Raw genomic sequence first — 22,523 nt, 5'->3', positions numbered from 1 at the left:
CTACCCTCATCTCACCCGAAAGGAACGATGTAAAAATTTACAGACATGGATTATGAAACACTTGGCATGCAATGTCTCCCCGCATAGGTTCGAGAAGATGCTGGAGTTGTGTTTGGACTTCTCCAAATACTATAATGGCCTCTTCTGCTACACAAATAAAGATATTCACAGGATCTCCTGGCCATGATAATCTTATCCTGGAACATCTGAGTAATCAACTCGCTCCCTAAGTGAGACACTATCAAAGCAACCATTTTTTAATGTAAGTCTGATATAGTTATACTTACATAAACAAAGTTGCAATCTTTTGATCTCTATATAGCGCACAGTCTCTGGTTTAAATCTAACCTCAAGTCGGCTGTGATCGATGCGATGAGGGACTCTGGAGGCATCCTTGTCATCTGGAATCCGAATTCGGTTGAGGTTGTTTCTACGAATCTTGGTCATTTTTCTCTTTGCATTCGCTTCCGTGACAGATCTCTAGGATCTGAATGGGCCCTCATGGGGATCTATGGGCTTTTGGGCAATGCGAACGATCTATCTTCTAGGATGAAATTTTATTCAAAGTCCAAAAATGGAATGTCCCCTGGCTTCTACTTGGGGATTTCAATGCCACCCTTGTTGTTCCAAAAAAAAAACACTCCTTAAAAAATAATCACCTCCACAATGCGAGCTTTTTTCTGACCTGATCAATTGTCCTACACTCATAGAAATTCCCCTTGCAGGGAAAAAATTTACTTGGTCCAATGACCAAAATCCCCCCATCCTCTCCAAATTAGACCGTTTCCTGGTTAATCATGACTGGCTGACTCTTTTTCCCAATACTGCTAGTCAGGTTCTCAAAAAAATTGGCTCAGACCACTGGCCTATCCTCATGAATTCTCATCCCCCAAAAAGGGGTTTTTCTCCGTTCCGTCTTGAAAATTCCTAGCTCTTGGAGGATTCTTTTACTTCAAACTTGAAGAATTGGTAGGAAGATCTCCCTCATCATCCAAACCTTGGGTGGGCATTCCACTGCAAACTCAGAGCTCTCAAATCAGTCATAAGACCCTGGGCTCGCACCCTTATTGTTGATGTTGGAAAAAATAAAGCCTCCATCCGTCTCCGAGTCTCTGAGTTGGATCTCCTGAAGGAACAAAGGTCTCTCTCCCCCCCTGAAATCATATGCAGAAATAGCCTGAACCATGAACTCTTAAAAATCCTCACTAGTGAAACCACTTACTGGAAGCAATGTGCCAGATTTCGATGGCTATCTGACGGAGACGAAAACATGAAATTTTTTCATGCTATTACCTTCGACTGAAAAAGAATTAATCGTATATCCTCTCTTAATCAATGGACAGGAATGTACAGTTGGTGTTTCTATTGCTAATGAGTTTGTGAAGTTTTTTTCAGGTCTTTACACAGAGGAGAATTTCAACCACCCTGTCCTAGACCAGATTGACTTCTGTCGAATCTCTGAATCAGATGCTTTTCATCTGAAAAACCTTTTTGCCCGGATGAAATTGATGTAACAACTCTCGGAATGCCTAGAGATAGGGCCCCTGGTTCGGATGGTTTCAATGGGGAATTCTACCGTCAATACTAAGACATTATCAGAAGTTATGTGCACAAATTTGTTAACAATTTTCATCAAGTAAGTATCACCTACAAATCCATTAGCGCCTCCTTCATTGCCCTTGTTCCAAAAAAATCCTATTCCGCACATGCAAAAGATTACAGACCCATAAGCCTTACCACAAACTCCTACAAAATCCTAGCTCGTATCCTTGCCAAGCGCCTCAAATCTGTTCTCCCTAGTATCACCAGTCCCTGTTAGAGTGGTTTTATTGCTAGTTGAAATATACTAGACTCATTTATGGCTGCCCATGAAATCCTTCACTCTTTCAAGAAATTGAATAATCCAATAGTAGTTATCAAACTTGACTTCGAAAAAACCTTTGATAGAGTCAACTAAAAGCTAGTAAACCACCTCCTCAATAAGATGGGTTTTCCCATTCGTTGGAGATTCTGGATGAGAAGTTGTATATCTAATGTCTCCTATTCAGTCTTGGTAAATGGCAAACCTTGTGGATATTTCAAAGGTTCTAGGGGAATCAGGCAAGGGGATCCTCTGTCCCCCCTTTTGTTCACTCTCATTCGAAAACAGTTAGCCGCAATGATTTGTTTGTCTAACATGTCAGGATGGCTAAAACCTATCTCTCCTAACCCTGCTCTCGATATTAGCCTCCTTCAATATGCATATGACACTATTCTTGTCTGTGACGACTCCGTCAATCAAATTCATAATTTAAGTGCCCTACCGAGCTTATTTGAAATCTCATATGGGCAAAAAATTTGTTGGGATAAATCATCTATCTCGGGTTATAATATTGAGCCTGGTCTACTAAACTCTATGGCCAGTTATCTTGGATGTTGCATTGAATCATCTTCTGAAACCTATTTGGGCCTCCCTCTGACCCCGTCTAAAACTTCTTGGCACCCTGTCATTAAGTGTTTGGAAGGAAGGCTTGCCACTTGACGGGGGAAATTCCTCGCAAAAGCATGCAAGTTAATTATTATCAAATCATGTTTGCAAGGAATTCCTAACTACTATTTATCTATGTTCCAATGCCCAACTTCAACCAGAAACAGAATTGAACTCCTAAAGAGACGTTTCCTTTGGGGTGGTCCAAACGGTGAAAAAAAATATCATCTGGTTAAAAGGGAGGAGGTATGCAAGCCAAAAGCGTTGGGTGGGCTGGGTATCCGAGATACCTCCACAACAAACTTTGCTCTCCTCCTTAAGGGGATTTGGAAATTTAGTATGTATCCTGATTTGATTTGGAGAGCTTTTGTTGTAGATAAGACAAATCTCCACTCTGGCTAGTGGATAGAGGGAAGGCGAATTTACTCTCTCACCTGCCTGGAAAAAAATAGCTCGGCTCCTCCTCAAATTCAAAATGGCTACAAAATGATACATTGGAAATGGAAATACAACAAAATTCTAGAATGACTGGTGGGTTGGCCAATCTCCTATAAAAAATAACTTCCCAGAAATCTTTGGCCTCTCGTGTAACTTGGAGATCTATATCTCTAACATCTGGTTAGAAAGTGGGGACTGGAATCTCAATCTTAGAAGACATCTCCCTGATCCTGAAGCTCTCCTTGCATCCCAACTCCTTCACAATCTTCCAACCAGACAGCCAAATATCTCCAGTGACACTTTAATTTGGACTCCCTGCCCAAAGGGGTCCTTCTCCACATCTTCCGCATATATATACTTAAACAACCTCTCATCAGCCCACCCAAAGCTCCCTACTACATGTGCTTGGGATCTACTCACCCCTCCACGTGCTAAATTCTTCACAAAGCACCTTGCTGCCTGTGCTTGGGATCTACTCACCCCTCCACGTGCTAAATTCGGCATTTGGTCTGTAGTAACAAAATCCTAACTTCTGATTCTTTAATACGACGGGGTACACCTGTCTTGGACCCTCTCTGCCCTTGCTGCAAAAATGCTCCAGAAACATCAACCCATATCCTTCTATCATGTCAGCTTGCCTACGTGGTCTAGACTTCCCTTCTAAACAAAATTGGCCTACAATTCTATGCTTCTGGAAACATTGTTGACACTATCCTTTCCCTCGTCAGCTCAAAACTCCCAAAGTTGGGTAAAGTGATAATATCTTATTGTATTGGACATATAATCTGGGATCTCTGGAAAGCATGTAATAGGAGGAAATTCAAATTCAAAACTTGTCCTATTGAGGTTTTGACTAAGCAAATCTCTAGCCAAGTTTTTGTCTGGCCCCTAAATAAAAAGGAATTCAAAAAATTTAGTGATTCAAACTTCAGAGGAAACTGGCAGACTATCGCTGAGCTGTCTCTGCCTTCTCACGCCCCATCTATGGCTACATGCCCCCTTCCTCCTGGGCACACAAAACTCAATTTTGATGGAAGTGCTTTTAGTTATCCCGGACCAGTTGGATTCGGTGGTATTATCCACAATGGAAATGGCAATCTCCTCTTCTCATATGCAGGCCCCTTGGCAACTCAGATTCTACCACTGCAAAACTATCTGGTCTTTTGCACAGGCTCAAAATCTTCTCTAACCTCCTTTCTGGTCCACTTTATATTGAAGGCGATTCAAAAGTAGTCATCAATTGGTGTGTTAACCATGGCCAACCCCCGTGGAGTCATTGGAATATGTTCAATGAAATTTGTAATTTATTTTCTCCATTAAACTGTAAATAGAACCACATTCTGCGCTGTGCTAATCACCTGACAGACTCCCAGGCTAAGGTGGGTATTTCTCTCCAACACTTTGTTGTGGAGTCAGGCCACCAAAGTTAGGTTTGTAATTCCCTCCCCCTTTTTTATTAATATACATACTTTCATAAAAAAAAAAAAAAATGGACATGCTTTCTAACATCACTTCCTAAGGCTTGCTTGTTTTTCTTCTTCTTGAGGCCGGATTTTGCAACTTTGAAACTCTGGTGGATTGCACTCAATCTTGCAAATGCCTCAGGTTCATATCAGGGAAGGATTTCACTTCTCCCACCCATAAAAACACACAGTAACACATTTTGCCTCGGGAAAGTGAATTCACGTGCACTAACAGCCCGAAATGGCTAGTTAAAAACAAGGTTTTTTTGCTAAGTATATAACGTAGATTCGGATGTGGGCCGGACCTGGGTTGTTACCCGGCTCTAAGAGCAAGCAAAAAAACCTTAGTCGGACCCATCTTATACCCAATAAACCCCCTTCTCAGTTCACCCAACTCTGCAGTCTCCCCGACCCCGGACGCTCGCCTCCTGCAGTGCCGCCGTTTTCTCTCTGGCACTCGATCTGCTTTTCATATTCAGCAAACCGGCAAGCATCCATCTCGTTTCCTTTCCTTTCTCTTTCTCCTTTTTTACCTCGTTTGTCAAAGAGGGAAACCGCCGGCTCCCTATAGAGACTTCTGTAACTGCAATTTTGCCACGAATTTCTCATAGTTGACTGTATCAGAGTGGTGGCCGCAAACAACTAAGGCACAATGGCGGAGGATGCCGCTTCAGACCATGTACCAGCGGTCCAAGATCCTCCCAGTGTGCAATCTCTATCGCTTTCTTCTCAATCTCCAGCTTCTGCTTTATCCGGGTAAAAGATAAAACGGAAAGAAATTATAATTTCAAATCCAATTTCACGTTTAAATACGAGGCGCCGAATCAATTCGTTTTGAGGTGTCTAACGTACTTGGTACATTTATAGATTGACTTTGGAAGAGCGGTTTAGGATTATACGAAGCATCGGGGAAGAATGCATCCAGGAAGAGGAATTGATGAGGCTGCTATCTGCGAAGAAGGAACCTATCTGCTATGATGGTTTCGAGCCTTCGGGAAGAATGCACATCGCTCAGGTAAACTTTTTAGAATCATGACATCCTCCCGCCCACCCACTCACGCATAATCTATCCTCTTAGTGTTTGCTATTTTTGGAAATTGTGCCAATTGGGTATGCATGACTACCATTGACTACCATGTGGTACCTTTTTAGTTATCTGAGTTCCATTTTTTTATTTTATGAGAAGGCAATACCTGAATTCCTTGACGAGTTATGACTTGAGTATGATTATTGCCGCCATTTGATGTGGACTTCTTTTATCATGAATTATTTTCATGTTAAATTACTTGCACTGTTACACTTGATTATGATTATTTTTTAGACCAACAAATTGATTATAAAAAAAAAACTGCAAAGAGATGAAATGATTCTATCATTTAGGCCAATCAGCAGAAAAAAGATTGAAATTTTCCCTGGAGAGAACTCCTAGACTGAAGAAGGAAGGATGAATCTCTAATACAATGTGCCCTCAAACAATTCATTGCTCTAATACCATGAAAACTAAGAAAAGAAGGATTAAAGAGAAGAGAAGAGGAGAAGAAAGAGAAGAAAGTTGAAGAAAGAGATTGTGTTTAATTCAGTCTCGTTAAGCTGTCTAGTCCCTAACCCTCTTACTAAAACAGTTTAAGTGAATTACAAAGAAAAAGTCCATATTGCCCCTAGGACACTTATGCCACTTACAATCATAAAACAGTAATAAAAAAATTATAAAAATTACATCATTGGACTTCCCAAATTAATATCTTGCTTACTAGAACATCAAGACACAATACATCATAGTAAAATTATCAGACTACCCCTGGACTCTAACAATATATGTATTGAATTGTCTGATGACATATCAATGGAAGATGGAATTTGAAATGTTGATATGAATACTTCAATTGCTAAACAGGGGGTTATGAAGGCAATAAATGTGAACAAACTCACCACTGCAGGCTGCAAGGTCAAGATATGGGTTGCAGATTGGTTTGCCCAGCTAAACAACAAAATGGGGGGTGACCTGAAGAAGATTCAAAACATCGGTCGATACATGATTGAAATTTGGAAAGCAGTAGGAATGAATCTTGATAAAGTTGAGTTTTTATGGTCTTCTGAAGAAATTAATACAAGAGCCAGCGAGTACTGGCCAATTGTAATGGATATTGCTCGAAGGAACAATCTTGCAAGGATTACTAGGTAAAAGTAGAGAATTTATTTATTTTAAATGTTTTGTTGTTGCTATTTAATTATTACGTATGATGTAGATAGCATTATTGTCAAAAATAGTATTTAGATATTAGGAGGTACCCTTCCATTCAAGTTTCTTCCTCAAAAAGTTCTATTCTTTCTTGAGATAAGGAAAGTGTTAAATAGCTTTCAGAATCCGTTGCTTAGTGTTTTTTTGCTTAGCAGAATTTCCTTATTTTGGCAGGTGTTGTCAGATCATGGGTCGGAGTGACCAGGATGAATTGACAGCTGCTCAAATCTTCTACCCATGCATGCAGTGTGCTGATATCTTTTTCTTGAAGGTACTGTCTTTGCACTCATTATTCATTAATGCTATTGTGATTTATTATCATGGACATGGTCGTCGACACATGGTCGTCGTTGTTAGTATCATATCATACTATCAACAAGACTTTCTATTCCAGTTGTGTATTGATTGCCAACGTTTGCTTACAGGCTGACATTTGTCAACTTGGCATGGACCAGCGCAAAGTAAATGTACTTGCCAGAGAGTACTGTGATGACATCAAAAGAAAGAAAAAGCCTATCATCTTGTCACACCGTAAGCCCTTTTCTCTTTTTGGCATCCTTTTTGTTTCGTTATTACTATGTACTATATACAGAACCTGAATTGCTGGTGTTATCACAGATATGCTACCAGGTTTACTGCAAGGACAAGAGAAGATGTCAAAGAGTGATCCATTATCTGCCATTTACATGGAGGATGAGGAGGTATGAGTGGTACATACAGACATGATAATCCGGTTCATAGTGCAGAGTGATTTAAAGATGGTATCCCTTTTTAAAATTATTATATTAAGGGAAGAAATGATTTTTTTAGAAGTACAATAAGGGCCCAAAGAGGGAAAGGAAATTAATGGAGAACAATTAGGCTACCACAGAAAAATAAAATTTTAATCTAAATGCATAAGAATGGAATCTCCGACTAGAAGATTTTGTTGGAATCCCCAGATTTGGCAAAAGAGTCAGCGAGGTGATTGGCCTTGCACCACACATGAGTCCATGTGACGTTGAGATGGTCAAGGTTCAAGATACTTCCCTTGATGGCACTCCATAGAAAGTGCATGATCTTTGGGGGTGCTGGAATTTTCCATTAGAGGGAGCAGGAAGCCTTAGTGATGCTCAGTGGAAGATTTAGGTGTAGAAGCTGGAGACTGAATTCTCTAGAAGTGCTATGTGACTAGATAAAATTAGTCCTGGCCATGGGTTAGGGAGTGGACCACAAGCATACGTGGGATATTACTGGTGGCAGTAGCCTGATCAATCTTAAAGGTTGTGTTTGAAACATAGAAAGTGGAGAGAAAATAAAAGAAAGAGAAGTAGAAGAGAGAGAAAATGAAAGATAAAGAAAGAGGTTTTTGTTCTCTTGTTTGAATGCCCATGGAAAATGAGAGAGAAAATGGAAGAGAAATATAGTTTCTCTTGTTTGAATGCATGCGGAAAATGGAAAAAAGAAAAAGAAAAATTAGTAATATTTTAAAATTTTGATAATTAAAATTTTCTCTCTTATTCCTATTTCATTTCTTTTCCTCTCTAAATTTCATTCTTTTTGAGAGAGTCCATTAACTAAGAGAGAAAGTAAGTTTCTCTCACATTTTCTTCTCTTCGAAAATTTGTGCTGCCAAACATTGGAAAACGAATTTCTGTCCCTTTTTTTTCTTTTCTATGATTTCCAACATGCCCAAAGTGCCAGTGGAAAGTTTAAGTTCCATGTAAGATGTCCAAAATCCCTGGAAGAGTCACACACAAGAATGAAGGTCACAAGCAACACTGTGAACAGATGGGAAGAGAAAAAATACTCAAAAGTTCAGTTTTATCTCTTTTTAACATAGACTAAGGCTGTTTGGAACAAAGAAATTAGAAAGTAAAGAAAAGAAAAAGAAGAAAGAGAGATGTAAAGTTGGGTCCAAGGCTCATCCCAAAATGACTAGCCAACTTAGGAAACCTCTTTCCTAGTTAATAAACTAAAAATTTTTGTACTCACTAATCTATGTGAGACTATTCCTTAACACTCCCCCTCATGTGTAGGCCATCTTTTTGTGGCTCTACAAGTGGATAGTTTAGGTGTAAGCCCTTTTTTGTGGCTTTACAAGTGGATAGTTTTAGGTGTAGGCCCTCTTTTGTGGCTCTTCAAGTAGATAGTTTAGGTGTAGATCCTCTTTTGTGGCTCTACAAGTGGATAGTTTAGGTGTAGACCCATATATGAGTACCCGTTTTGATACCATGTAAATAGAAAAGAAAAGAAAAGGAAAGTGGTTTATTTTCTCTTGTTTGAATGCCCGTAGAAAATGAGAGAGAAAATGGAAGAGAAATATAATTTCTCTTATTTGAATGCATGCAAAAAATGGAAAAGAAAAGAAAAATTAGTAATATTTTAAAATTTTGATGATTAAAATTTTCTCCGATTTCTCTTTCTTTTCTTTTCTCTCCAAATTCCATTTCTTTCATGAGAAAGTAAATTTCTCACATATTTTTTTTTCTCTTCGAAAATCTGTGCTGCCAAGCACTGGAATTGGTCTCTTATGGCCACCATTTTAAATGATTAAAAATCACTGAACTATAAATGGAGGTCCAGATTTGTCTGAATCAGAGCATCGGTTTTAATTGTTTTACTGCTCTTTAGCATGATCAAAATTATATACTTATCAAGGAGAATTGTCAAGAAATACTGTGTGATATTTTTTCATTTTTAATTTGTGTGCTTGAAATTTACAATTTTATGATATAATCTTTTTCATGGTTTTGGTCATCAGTCGACAACCAGTAATGATTTGTCTGTTTTGATTTTCAAATTTATAGGCTGACGTAAATCTGAAGATAAAGAAAGCTTACTGCCCCCCAGGAGTTGCTAAAGGAAATCCATGTCTTGAGTACATTCAATACATCATCTTCCCGTGGTTTGGGAAGTTTGAGGTAGAACGCAGTGAAAAAAATGGTGGAAACAAGTGAGTACTCTCTTGTCTTATTATAAAAGTATTTCTTTCTTTACAAGAAAGGTATTTGACCAGTGCTTTCTCAACTTATGAAGAACTTGTGTTGTGAACTTCTTTAGGTTATTGACTCTTTCCCAGTCCATTGAACACGGCTATACCAAGCTCCTGGTTTTCTAGTAGAGTATTTATATAACCTCTGATATAGGGAGAGTTTAGTGTGGTTCTGTTTAAAAAGGTTCATACAGAATAAGTTTAATCTAAGTGTAAGAAGTCAAGTCGAGTTAGAGTGGAATTCAGTGAATGAATTATTGCAAAAGGAAAGGAAAAGAAAAGATGAGGCATGAGGTTCTTGTTTTTCTAGTTAGTCTAACATTCAAATTGATGATAGTTCATTTCAAAAAAATTGATGATTGTTATTTCAGGGTTTTAATTCCTAACCATGACTCACCTCAATTTCAGGACTTTTGCCAGCATGGAAGAATTAATTGCTGACTATGAGGAGCAGCAGTTGCATCCTGGTGATTTGAAACCTGCTCTTTCTAAAGCTATTAACCAAATATTGCAGGTATCTCTATTTCTCTCATGTACTGCACCAAATTGAGTCCAGTATTGGTTAGAGATTTCTGAGCAATTCTCAAGTTTCTCTCACAAAATGTCCAGCCCCACTTATACCACATTTCTCAATGCTAATGTAATACTTTCATCTTAACAGCCTGTTAGAGATCATTTTAAAAGTGATAAAGAAGCCAGAGATTTGTTGAAAATTGTCAAGGTATCGACTTTTTTAAGTGCTTATCTGGATCTATAACCCACCACCTAAGCATATGTTCTATTTTATTGTTGCCAATGTGTTTACTACAATCTCCATTCAGAAATTTATCTAGCCAAGGAGCTGCTGACTAGATTTCATGGTCTAATTTCTGTGCCCTCTTTATTATTCTAGGGTTACCGAGTGACAAGGTGATCTCAAGGGAACATTACTCCTCACAAGTTCCTGGCTTCAATTCTCTATTGCATATTACACCTGAGAAGATTAGGTTAGTGTTACAACTGACGTTAAACTGTGTCCAGATCAAGGAGGAGAATTTTCTTTGTTATTGCTCGCCACTAACACAGCTTTTCTAATGTTTCTTTACGTATAACCTCCAGCAGTCGAACCAGTTCCATTTGTGATTTTGCTCGCCCAGTTAATTGTATATGGAACTTCATGATATTGAGGATTTCTGCTGCTGTTGACAACACCTGCTTGAATTGTGGTGATTTTTATTTTCTCCGAAGTTATGAAAATCTATCTACATGGACCGGAACTGATGACTTGTATTTGGTATGCCATCAAAATGATTCACCAATAACTAATGAACTAATCTTAAAAGCTATCGTATCCTCGTCGGCATCAGGCTTAATTTTGCCAAAGCTAGCAGGATCTCTGGGACTGTTACATCAAATGCCAAACCTGTATCGTACCAATATCACAAATTATAACCATCAAAAGCCCCGAAAAGCATTCTCTATGAAATCTCTTTAGTCCAAGGAAAACACAAAAACAAGTTACAAGTTGCAATACTGCAAAGTCACCACTCACCACGCCCCATGTAGAGTAGCATGACGATACAGAATCGAAGTGTTCCTTCACCTACAAAACCGTGGTAAAACCTAGGTTCACATTCCAGTAAACTCCAACGTAAAAAGAATAATCACATCATATACAAAAGGGCACCGGTGATATAAGACCCCCTAATATTTGAGCGTGCACAATTACAAGTTACAGCAGCTTAAGGTACAACACGATTGTGGGGTGAAAGTCAATGAATTGGCAATACGACCATGAGACAAGCCTTTGATACTGGGATCAATGCTGCGCTTTGGCATCAACGGCCTCTTAATTCCTGTTTGCCGACGCCTGTGCGTGCAGTACATGCCAACCACTGATCTCACAACAAACCCTTTGAAGTTGCAGCCAAGAATGTATCGGATCTGTCAAGATGAAATGGGTTCATAAGGGTATGAGAGCCATGGGTGCTTCAGAGCTTCGGATGCTGATGGGCGCTTCTCTGGATTAACTTCAAGAAGAAGGGCAACAAAATCAATAAAGCCCTGATCCCCCATTGGCAACCGATGCCGCAAGGATGTCTTTTTCGGGATCAGATATTCTAGCCTGTTGGTATCCTGGAAGCAGCAGTTTTGAACGTCAGACGATAAAAGAATACAAGAAATTAACAGGATGAAGTAAGAGTAGATCTTGGTTCCACTCTTGATACTAATAAAAGGATGAACTAGGAAAAAAAAACTGAACATATTTTTTAGGCCATTTGTAACTTTATAGCCTCTATTAACAGAAAGGCATTAAAACACTATTGCAGACTTTACGTTCTTAATCAAGCAAATTGAAGAACATAAAAAAGCAAACATAAATCTAAAATGATAACCTGATTCCGTTCATAAAGCATGTGATTCTTAGTAAAATACTTATACGTATCACGGCCCTTAGCAAGCATTCCCTGGTCAATGGCTCCAATGATCCCAATTACACGTGCTAGAAGAGTTGCCGGTGAATCATTTTGAAAGAGAACCTGCTCCAAATGAAAGAATTTTTAGTCACTAAATGCTGGCAGTGCAGTAGGCAGAAAGAAAGAACAACTGTAATAAAATAGCTTGCTCTAGCGACAAAACAGATTGCTTGGTAGAGATCGCAAAAGAAAATCATAAATATCACAAACAAACTTATTCTTTGACTTCTTAAAGATAAAAGGAATTATAACTATCATTTTCAATATAAAAAATTCCTAATTTTATGACAAAAAAATAATAATAAAAAGCACTAACAATGCTCACTATTCAACAACCACAACCACCGCCACTACTATATTATTATTGTTACTATGTATTTTTTGTTGTTGTTGTTATTGTTTCATTGAGAATCGCATAGATGATCTCCAACAGTTTGAGAAATCAGAAAATAACTCTTTACCCCAATATAAAAAAAAATACAAGGATAGAAATTGTTCATAAAAAAAATTACTAGCATAGGTTGATGACACTGAAGCAAAATATCAAAGATCAAACTTGACCAAAAAACTAATAAAATGCATATGTTCCATTACTAATAATTCCAAAAATTGCAAAGTCGAGGTCTGGTGAGCCTTACATTTCCAGTGCAAAGTTCTGCCAGGATACAGCCAAGTGACCAAATATCAATCTTCTTATCATAAGGAAGGCCCAAAATAACCTCAGGTGCACGATAAGATCGGGATTGTACATATGAGCACAAATGATCTGTCTCAAAGCAACTACTGCCAAGGTCAATGACTTTGACCTCACACCTACTGTAGCTCTTTACCAAAATGTTCTCAGGCTTCAAATCACAGTGGATAAGGCCAAGACCATGCAAGAACTGAAGTGCCTCCAAACATTGGATGGTAATTGACTGCAAAACACAATTTCAATCGTTTCATAACCAAACACCTTAGGGAGAAAAAAAAAATTACTCTTTTTACAAAATAAATAAGAATCTAATAGAATTTTTCACAGCCTCTACAAACCTGAAGCCTTGGCATTGTGAAGTAAACCTCTCCACCGGATTCTCGGTTGAATTTGTGAAACTCGTATAAATTTGCTTTGAGGAGTTCGCATACAATCAACAGGTGCTCCTGAAAGGGACAATTGTTTTAGATTACTACTGTTAAATTGGGTCCAAGGCCCTATCCCAAAATGACAAGCCAACTTAGGAAACATCTTTACCAACTAATAAACTCAAGATCTTTGTACTCACTAATCTATATGGGATTATTCCTTAACACTCCCCCTCACGTGTAGATCCTCTTTTGTGGCTCTAAAAGTGGATAGTTTTAGGTATAGGCCCTTTTTTGTGGCTCTACAAGTAGATAGTTTAGGTGTAGGACCACATATGAGTGCCTGCTCTGATACCATGTTAAATTAGGTCCAAAATCCTATCCCAAAATGACTAGCCAACTTAGGAAACCTCTTTACTAACTAATAAACTCAAGATCTTTGTACTCACTAATCTATGTGGGACTATTCCTTAACAACTACAATTTCCTATATCGAAATATATGTAACTTCATTACAAAGAGACAACAAAAATGTACACCATCTATTTTGACACGTCCTGTAGTTTTTCTTATAATGATAAGAAAGACAATTTCATTAAGAGGGCTCCAGGGAGCTGCAAAGTGTATAAGTGAGGTAACACAAGAAAGAGGCCAAAAAGAAATGAAAAGAGGTCCTAAAGAAGTACCAGGAATGTCAGAAGGGGAGTGAGGTTCCCACAGCGAGGTGCTGCAAGGAAACCCCCTCACTGGCCAAAGAATCAGGACACTTCCTGTAATTAACAACACAGAACACCTATGAACTTGAAATAAAAGGTATCCTTACTATTTTGGTTGATGAAGAAGTGACCAGTACCTGTGTTGTCAAGTTAAAAGTGAGGGATGCCCCAAAGTATTAAATAGCATCACTCTCCAAATTAAACCAAAAATGTAGGACGAGAGAAATAAACTTTCAGAATCTGGGTTATTATTGAGCTTCTTGTTATGGAGGATTAGCCACTAAAGGGAATAATAACTAAACAGGATGTGAGGTAAGAAAATATAAAACAACACCATCATTGCAAGCAAATATACATCTTACAAACAGAAATATTTTTGCTTTTAAGTGACTTATTTGGTATTCACATTAAACCAGAAGGCGCATCTGACAGCCCAGAACTCAAAAATAATCATTATGCATATAGCCGATTATATTTTTTCAATCAAGTGCACTATTAAAGGACATGACAAACTGAGTTAGATTGCGATGTCCTGAGAAAAAAAGTGGCTTAAAGAGTTGTATAATGCCATTTCATGCCACACAACAAATGCCTTTAGAAAGCTTTATATAAGGAATATTTTCTACCAGGTAAGTGAACATATCTGGAATAAATGACCATCGGAAGATTATTTACTTCTTGTTGGTGAAGGACTATTGTCTGTCTCCTCTTTGCAAGGATACTTCGCTAATTTCCTTTACCATAAGTTGTAATTGAGATGCCAATGATCCCATCGTTTCTTCCACCACTGCTTCTTGTACTTTGACATCTCAATAAAATATGCTCTCTCAAACAAAGAGGCAGTCTCCCTTTTCAGCCCATAAGAATACCAACTTTCACAAAGGCCATGGTGGTCAGCCCTTCTTTCTGGCCTCAGCCTTTCCTCAAACTGTCCACTCACTTTCAGATGCTACTAAGTAGAAGGGGATTGTGCAAACGTAAATCAAGGAAGCAACTCTACGTTGTATTGACAGCAAATGCTCGTTGTTAAGTTGAGCAGATGCAAGACATCGTTTGCGTCCGAAAATCCTTTCAGTGAAGTCTCTCCAGGCCAGCCACTCAGCTGGTTTCTTAGATGGAGAAAGGTACAAAGACGGATGCTCCATCTAGGTACTAACTTTTTTTTTGTGTAGTGTTTAAATGTATTTTTCTTGTGGTTGGTAGTTTTTTTTTTTTTTTACATCCATTCTCTCTTAAGAATCACTCACCCTTAAAACAGTATTATAAATTCCTTAAGAGGTAACACATCCAAGCTCTTCAGGCCCCAGAAAATTCATGGGAAATAACTGAAGAATACCTTTGGTGCACAATTAAAAAGAAGGACAGTTTTCTCTGATTACAATGCTGATGCCCTAAAACTATGAACAGTATGCGAATAAAAATTTTGGTTTACCATTTAAAAGACTACCTACAATGGCAAAAAGTAAAAGAATTAAATTTGGTTTATCAGGGTTTTTGGATATCCTTGCAACAATAATTGCTTTTTGATTTTTTTAAACAACAGCTTTTTAATTTTTTTTAAAAAAAATAATTGCTTTTGTGAATGCAGATTCATCAGAGAGCCCTAGTGCAGCCCAGGCTTTTAATTTTTTTTGGTTACAAGTCCATGGGACTCTCCTACAGTAATAAGAGTGATTCCTCAGTCCTTGACTAACATTTTGTAGTCACTAGAGTTGTAGGAATCAAAAAATCGTGATAAAACTTATTATTTCTTCACATTTCCTTTCTAAAACCAGACAAATCCCCAGAAAATATATGTTGTCTTTTTAAATGACACTAAGAAATGTTGTCTATTGAACTCTTTCACAATAAATCTCACAAAGATGCATATAAAACCTAACGTTCCTTTGTATTTAGTGAAAGCTCCTATGTTAGGGCCAACTAACCCCAAATCTGAAAGTTTATACCCATACCAGAGAGTGATTTCCTCCAATCCTTCCTCTAAGTTCACGGATTTCCCCCCTACACAGTTTTATAATATTAAAGATAGACCATAAAACAAGTAAATTCTTGTGCTCTTCCAGGTATTATTTTCATCTGTTTTGCAAGCTACTTTCTTGCTGCTTTATACCTCCTCTTTTTCTATTTTCTACTCTAATTTCCATAAAAAAAATAAAAAGTTTAAGTAACTACAAACCAATTACATCTTTAAATATTTCAATAATCCATATTGTGACTTGAGCTTGAAGAGAGAGAGAGAGAGAATTAAATAGACAGAAGCATGGGAGAGAAGGTTCCAAAGGCAGACCACGGGCATGTGACCCTGATACGGGACACAAAAGAATAAAAAAGAACATAAACAAGCAGTAAAAAAAAAAGGAAAAATGCTAGACTATCAACACATCAAACAATAGAACAAAAATAACCATCTCCTCCACTCCCACTCGTTCCTGGAAAAAGATAATAATTATTCATTAACTTACCCGATAATAGAAGTAATCATACAATCGCAGAATATGATACTTGTCTGCAGGATCATGCTTGTTGACAAATTTGAGAAGCTTTATTTCATCAAGGCTCTGATCAAAAAAGTCTTTGTTGTTCTTTATAATTTTCACACAAACATCCATGCCAGTGTGCAAGTCATGTGCTTGAATAGCTTTACTAAATGCTGCTGATCCTAGGTATTCAGTCACATGATAACGTCCAGCAATCACTGAATTCAAAACAACATGGAAATTCTTATCCTCCTCAAAGCCAGTCCTGAGAAACAACACAAAAGAATAGACATTAGAGAAGACACAATCAGCATAAAATTTGCAAATGAATCAAGATAAGAAGATCTAAACATGCCTGTTTTTCCTGTGCACAATTTTGAGATTGAAAGTCTCAAATTCTTCCTCCTGAGCTTTAATCTGCTTTACTTGCTCTTGCACAGCTGCTGCTTCTTCATCTTCAAGCATTATCCCTTGATCTTCTTCTTGCACATCACTTGCTTTGTCATCTTCGACTTTTCTCACTTCAAGCTGTCCTCCAGCACAACTAGAGTTTGAGGGTGATGAAGCAGTTGAGCTTGTCAACTTTCCAGTGTTACAAATATTCTCATGTCTAGAGCTGTTTGCAGGGGAAGAGTCATTACTCTTTCGCCTCCAAGTGGCAAGCATGTCATCACTTCCGATCAAACCATTACGTGAATCAACTGCAGCTTCTTGCTCATGTGACCACAAATCTGTAGAAGACTCATGTTGTGTTCTTTCCCCAACACTTAAGGGAGGTGGGAAAGAAAATCCTCCATCACCATAACTCACTCCTAATGTGCCCTTTTCATGCCCCATAACATACTTATTTGATTCGGTTTTAGCTGACCTTGTTTTATCTTTGCTGAGAACAATTCTATTTGTGTTCTGAGAATGTTTGGTACTACCTAGACTGACATCATGGTCACGAAAATTCTCTATATTACCTTCACTACTCTCTCGCACCAAACTTTCCCGTACTTCAGTTCCTATTTCAGCAGCATCACTGCTGATTCCCACTCCAATTGACCTGACAGAACCATGTTGATCATCTTCAATGCATAGATCATCTGGGTGAGGCCTTTCACACTCATTTAACACCCCCCCATTCCCCAACATGATGAGCTCATTTGTCTGAGTGACAAAGCCCTGCCACACAGGCTCGGCACGCATCAGATTTAATTCTTCTTCATCCATCAATTGACCATCGTATTGAGATATTAAGTCATTTTCATGCCCTCTATTATACATCGTGCCCATTGTAAGCTCCATAGGGTCCTCTGCCACACCAACTTGCTCAATCTTTTTTGATTGGAAGTAATGCTCACCCGAGAAGTATGAGTCTTCCTCAGCAAAAGATTGGTCATCCTCTTCCTTTGTGGGGACTCTTTCTTGCTGATCTGGAACACTACCATGGCCTGTTCCCTTTTCATTGTCACTTGGATAATCAATCTCATGTGCCAAGAACCAGGCTTCATCTTCGATTGGCTGCCTCATATAACCCACGTCATCATCATCATCATATTCATCAGAATCCCAGTATTCATTTGGATAGTCAACTGACTCGCTCAATCCATCACCTATAGTTGCAAAACCAGAGACTAAATCAGAAGCATCCTCTGTGATTCCTTGACTAACAGACAACCAGCTGCATCCACCTGTCTTTTTCGCACCTATTCACATCGTACTCACAGATGATTAGGGATCATTAGAAAAAGATTAACAGATTGATACTAAACTTTTTTTTTTCTAAAAATTTCTGTAAATGATCAAGAAATTAACGTGGTTACAGAAAGTGGATTTTCAACTCTTGTGGTATATAAGTCAGTTGGTAATAAATATTCCTACTCAGCTCCCAACAGAGATTCCCTACACCGAGATATAGGTTGAGTAACATAATTGAACTGGAACAAAAATCACCATAGATGGTGATAAATCAGAGCAGGAGGGAAAATTAAAAAGGTTCAGATAAATTTTCAATAACCAGCTTATCATCAGGATCATTATATACCTTGGTTCACATACACTAGTTTTGTTGATGATGATAATTCATGGTTTTCTTTTTTCAGATAAACAGCGAATATATCTTAAATTTTGATAACTTCAAAAAAGCAAACAAACATTATCCCACCCAATTCTTTCTTAAACCAACACCATATGTCTCCTTCAATTTTTTGCACTGAACAGAGAAAATGTGAAGTCTTCTCTGGTTTTTCCCCGCGAGCATAGAAATGGTTTTAGTTCCCAATAGATTACCATTAACAAAGAGGAGGGTCCACAATGAGATTGTAAATATGCTTCATAAGCGATTTGCCCCTCTTGTTTGAGAAAACCGTACTACAATATCTTCTGTTTTCCTTCATCTTGCTCTCCATAATCTCTCCAACTCCAAGTCAACAAACCAGGAGTTCAGCTCTTCCCAAACCTTTCAAATTTTAAAGCGTCTAGAAGGAAATTTTGGAAAATCCAGAAATCAGTCTAAGCAACGGTTTCTGATTTGGTCTAGTTCGTACGTATTATTTCTTGTCTGGTCTTTCCTATAGTGTCATTGTACAGAAAGATTTTTGCTGGAAGAAGTAGCAACTAAAAAGATATAATTATAAAGCCTTAATTTTTGCACCCCATATAGGTCATGTCCTTTATTGCACATGAACAAAAAAAACTTTTACCAGTATTCCATTTTTCTGAGAATTGCATGTTTTCCATTGTGCAGTCCTTTCATATCCTACTTTGGGCTTGTAGATTAGGGCTGCTCGAATTTCTTAAACATTATATTTTCAGGAAAATCAGCCCTTTTTTCAATGATAAAAAAAGTGATTAAGTCTATCAGCCCTTCAAAAATTTCTTTATATTTTTCTAATATCTTTTCATATCCTACTTTGGGCTTGTGGATTAGGGCTGCTCAAATTTCTTAAACATAGTATTTTCAGGTTAATCAGCCTTTTTTTCAATGGTAAAAAAAGTGATTAAGTTTATCAGCCTTTTTCTAATATCTTTTTATTTATTAGTTCTCTAATTAAGTGATATATTTAAGAATTCAAAACAATTTGTTTGAACATTATTCCTGATAGTCAGCTTATTGTGCATTGACTCAATCGAGTGGACCTTTGTTAGTCACTACCAGTTCAAGAAATCATTCAATTCTAGCCAACCAGGGAACATGTCTTAGAGAAAGAACAAGAGAACATAAAGCATTCTAAAGATCTGTCAGCATTTTACTGATGTGGCACAAAATGCTTCAAGCAACAAATTTTTTTTGAGAAGATGGAGCAGAAGAAAGTTTTGGTAGAAAAAGGTGATTAACTATTTGTTCCTAGTCAATGGTCCAGAAAGTAGATATGCTTCCAGGGCAACTATTACCGTCCTTCATCCTTTTTTAGTGGTTAAAAATGATCCTCACACTTGACATTGATGAAGGTTCTGCAACCAATTCAGTGCCTTAGGCACTAAAATTGACATGAAAAGCCTCACAACTACATCCTCAGATAATCGAACTATTATTGACAGCAGTGCCCTCACTGCATGAAATCAAAGCTCTAGAATGAAAATAGGAAATGATATCATGTAAAAGAGCTAGGAAAAAACAAGGAAAATGTGAAGAGCACAATGATTTTGTTTGCCATGTTTTACTGACTAACCACAGTCTCTGCTGTCTAGATTGCATTGGAGAAGACAAGGCCCATGAATGCATACAGACGTAATATGATGACCACATCCCTAGGCATTAGCCTAGAGTGTAAAATGAACAGCATAAGAATCCTAAGAAAAGTGTTCAGGAAAATAAACAGGAGTGCTAAGAAAGGTCAACCTGAGGAATTGATCTCTTGTCCAATTGGCACATCCAGAAATGAACCCATCAAGGAGTTGTCAATGCTACTCATTTTTATTCCAGAGCCATGGCCATCAAGTTTCTCCTCCCAATGTAAGCCCACTGATTTGTCCTCGGATTTGAGTTTAACAGGAGGAAGCCTTGGTAACTCGTCTTTGTGATTCTCTGTGACAGGTGACAAATCTGGGGTTCCAACATTCTTTTGCTGTGAGCTTGCTTGAGACTTTCCCGGTAATAAAGGCCTACTGACTTCATTCAAATCCAATTTTAATTTTCCCTCTTTCTGGTAATCAGCAGAACCAGTAACATTATCATAAGCCATTGATGTATTCGTCATGGGAAAGGGAAAAACAGTCTTGATAGGGCACTGCTTCCATAGGTCAGAAGAAGCCTGGGTGGAACATTCATTAATATCCCATTGTTTATCAGAAAAAAAATCTTTAGAGTAAACACCTCCACTGCAACATTTATTTGATTGATCAAATTCAATGTGTTCCTTTCTTTGACTCTTTTCAGACTTCATTTCAGTTTTGGATTTGCTTGTGCTTCCAGCCCACAAAGGCCTCTTATTCCCCAATAGATCTGTCTTTGTTTCATGACTTTCTCCAGGGTTTGTGATCCCAATTGAATTCCTTTTCTCAGACAATGCAACTGATTCAATCTTGGAGCGCCCAGATATCTGAAGGTCTGACAAACTATTAGAAATAGTACCATCATCACCGGGATTAAAGTTCCATGAATACAGATCTGTTAAAGTATTGTCTGAACCCGAAGTTAACCTCCCTGTCAAATCGTTGGCCTTATTCTTTTCAAGAGAAGAAATAGTTTTGTGCTTGCTTTCTGTACCATTTCTGGTTGCCTCGCACTCAACCTCTTTGATTATAAGTTCCTTAGAAACTTCACTGGTTCGAGAAGCTACAGCACCAGGTTGTGTCACTGATCCAACACTACTTTTCCCTTCTTTTTGTGGATCATTCAAAAAAATTTCCTCGGCAGAAGGCCTCTGAATAGATAAATTTAAGTCCGAGCGACTAAGGAGCTCCCCACGCAAAGCAGCCTCTGCACGAGTGAACTGATTTCTTTTCAAGAAATCCAATATCACTTCAACAGTATCGGCCATTGTTCAAACACTAGAGGTGTTTGAACAGTCACGATAAAGAAGAACTTGATACACCTGAATACAGACATGAAACAAATAAACGGAATTATTTGCTCATCTCCAAAAAGTTCAGAATATGGAAATCATGTTTTGGCTCAACTTAAAGGCAAAAAAGCATTGCCTCAAGAAGCAAAAGAACAAGGCAAGAAATACATTGTTTCAATACCCCAACGAACACATAAGACGAGAAGCGCTTATAAGTTGTATGACACCTAGAAATGCCTGCCTCTCGCAAAGAATTTTTTTAAAAAATCCAACATAATTACATTAAGTGATATCAAGTAAACCATTTCTCACATCGCAGCTGAATGGGAAAAGGAAAGAAAATTCCGGCAGCGGCAATAAGACTGCACAAAACAACAGCCACAACATTTCTTCAAAGCCAATCACCAAAAACTCAAATCACTCAAAACGCATTCCCAGTTAAAATAGCCTCAAAACTTCCGTCAAAAGAAGAAGAAAAAAAATAGTAATAGTAACATAAGGAGAGACCGGCGAAAAAGAAACAAAAACAACAACGCTTCAAGAAACCCTAAACACACCTTATATGTCATCAAGATGACCGCGATTCAACGAAAACAGCTGGAATGAGGATCTGCGGACTTCAAAAACCTTGAAATCTGATGAGTGGGTAGCAGAGAAGGGTACAAGGGGAACAAAAAATCCCTGATCACGGACCAAATAAGAACAGGATAACAGAGAAAAAGATGAACCGGTCAGGATTTATCAGAACTTACGGATCGAAGGCGAGATTCCATTTTAATAAAAAAAAAAAAGGAGGAATGAGAATCGTAGAGAGGCCCGTCAGCTGAGAGTTTGCGAACAGCCTGAGATTCCACCGGAGTTAAGAGCAGAGGGAAGAACACGAGGGAGAATAATACAGCATTTTTGCGTTCAAGCCTGCAAGTGCCGGACCCAAGACAGGCTTCGGGGAACAAAACACAGGGAAATAAATTAGAAAAATAAAAGGATAATTAAATAAATAGAAATAAATATAAATAAATAAATTTAGGGCCAGGGGTTAAGAGTCGTTAAGACCGTCGTCTCACCTCTATTTTTCCTCCGGATCTTAAGTTTTCTTACAGGGCTCCTCGTGACTGGGGAAAAGGGAATGTCCAGCTAAATCTTCCTTGAAATGACGATTTTAGCCTTCATCTTGTCGTCTAATGGATTCAAATACTGAGACCCACTTCACCGGCCCCGGCCATGATCTTCCTGTTTTTTA

General features: G+C 38.1%; 2 protein-coding genes across 6 annotated transcripts; one reads left to right on the top strand and one right to left on the bottom strand.

The window, feature by feature from the left end:
* Positions 1-4,788: 4,788 nt before the first annotated feature.
* LOC137958387 (tyrosine--tRNA ligase 1, cytoplasmic-like) lies at positions 4,789-10,837 on the top strand. 2 transcript variants are annotated; one of them, XR_011113980.1, is made up of 11 exons: positions 4,789-5,124; positions 5,236-5,383; positions 6,263-6,546; positions 6,782-6,878; positions 7,033-7,138; positions 7,226-7,308; positions 9,397-9,542; positions 9,990-10,095; positions 10,243-10,302; positions 10,474-10,567; positions 10,680-10,837. XR_011113980.1 is itself a non-coding variant. In XM_068805370.1 (10 exons), exons 1-10 carry the CDS (start codon positions 5,021-5,023, stop codon positions 10,492-10,494), a joined length of 1,155 nt encoding a protein of 384 aa, XP_068661471.1. In that variant the 5' UTR covers positions 4,789-5,020; the 3' UTR covers positions 10,495-10,837. The 2 variants fall into 2 exon arrangements, 1 of the variants encoding a protein (XP_068661471.1); XM_068805370.1 differs by having other exon boundaries at positions 10,474-10,837.
* A 169-nt stretch (positions 10,838-11,006) lies between these two features.
* Positions 11,007-22,376, bottom strand: LOC137958385 (uncharacterized). Of its 4 annotated transcripts, none has more exons than XM_068805366.1 (9): positions 22,348-22,376; positions 21,841-22,223; positions 20,119-21,313; positions 16,648-17,983; positions 16,278-16,557; positions 13,070-13,177; positions 12,676-12,954; positions 11,957-12,100; positions 11,007-11,696 (listed from the first exon to the last, which is right to left on the bottom strand). In XM_068805366.1, the coding sequence occupies exons 3-9, from the start codon at positions 21,257-21,259 to the stop codon at positions 11,508-11,510; spliced, it is 3,477 nt and encodes a 1,158-aa protein (XP_068661467.1). In that variant the 5' UTR covers positions 21,260-21,313; positions 21,841-22,223; positions 22,348-22,376; the 3' UTR covers positions 11,007-11,507. The 4 variants fall into 4 exon arrangements, with proteins under 4 accessions (XP_068661467.1, XP_068661468.1, XP_068661470.1 ...); XM_068805367.1 differs by lacking the exon at positions 22,348-22,376 and having other exon boundaries at positions 21,841-21,918; positions 22,036-22,230; XM_068805369.1 differs by lacking the exon at positions 22,348-22,376 and having other exon boundaries at positions 16,648-17,890; positions 21,841-22,230.
* Between the last annotated feature and the right edge of the window lie 147 nt (positions 22,377-22,523).

The sequence above is a fragment of the Aristolochia californica genome, unplaced genomic scaffold (genome assembly GCF_029961685.1).
Source record: "Aristolochia californica isolate CCGP_79_NKW_82.1479 unplaced genomic scaffold, dmAriCali1.0.hap1 SCAF_3, whole genome shotgun sequence".
NCBI classification, from domain to species: Eukaryota; Viridiplantae; Streptophyta; class Magnoliopsida; order Piperales; family Aristolochiaceae; genus Aristolochia; species Aristolochia californica.
This window is presented reverse-complemented; position numbering and strand designations above follow the sequence as displayed.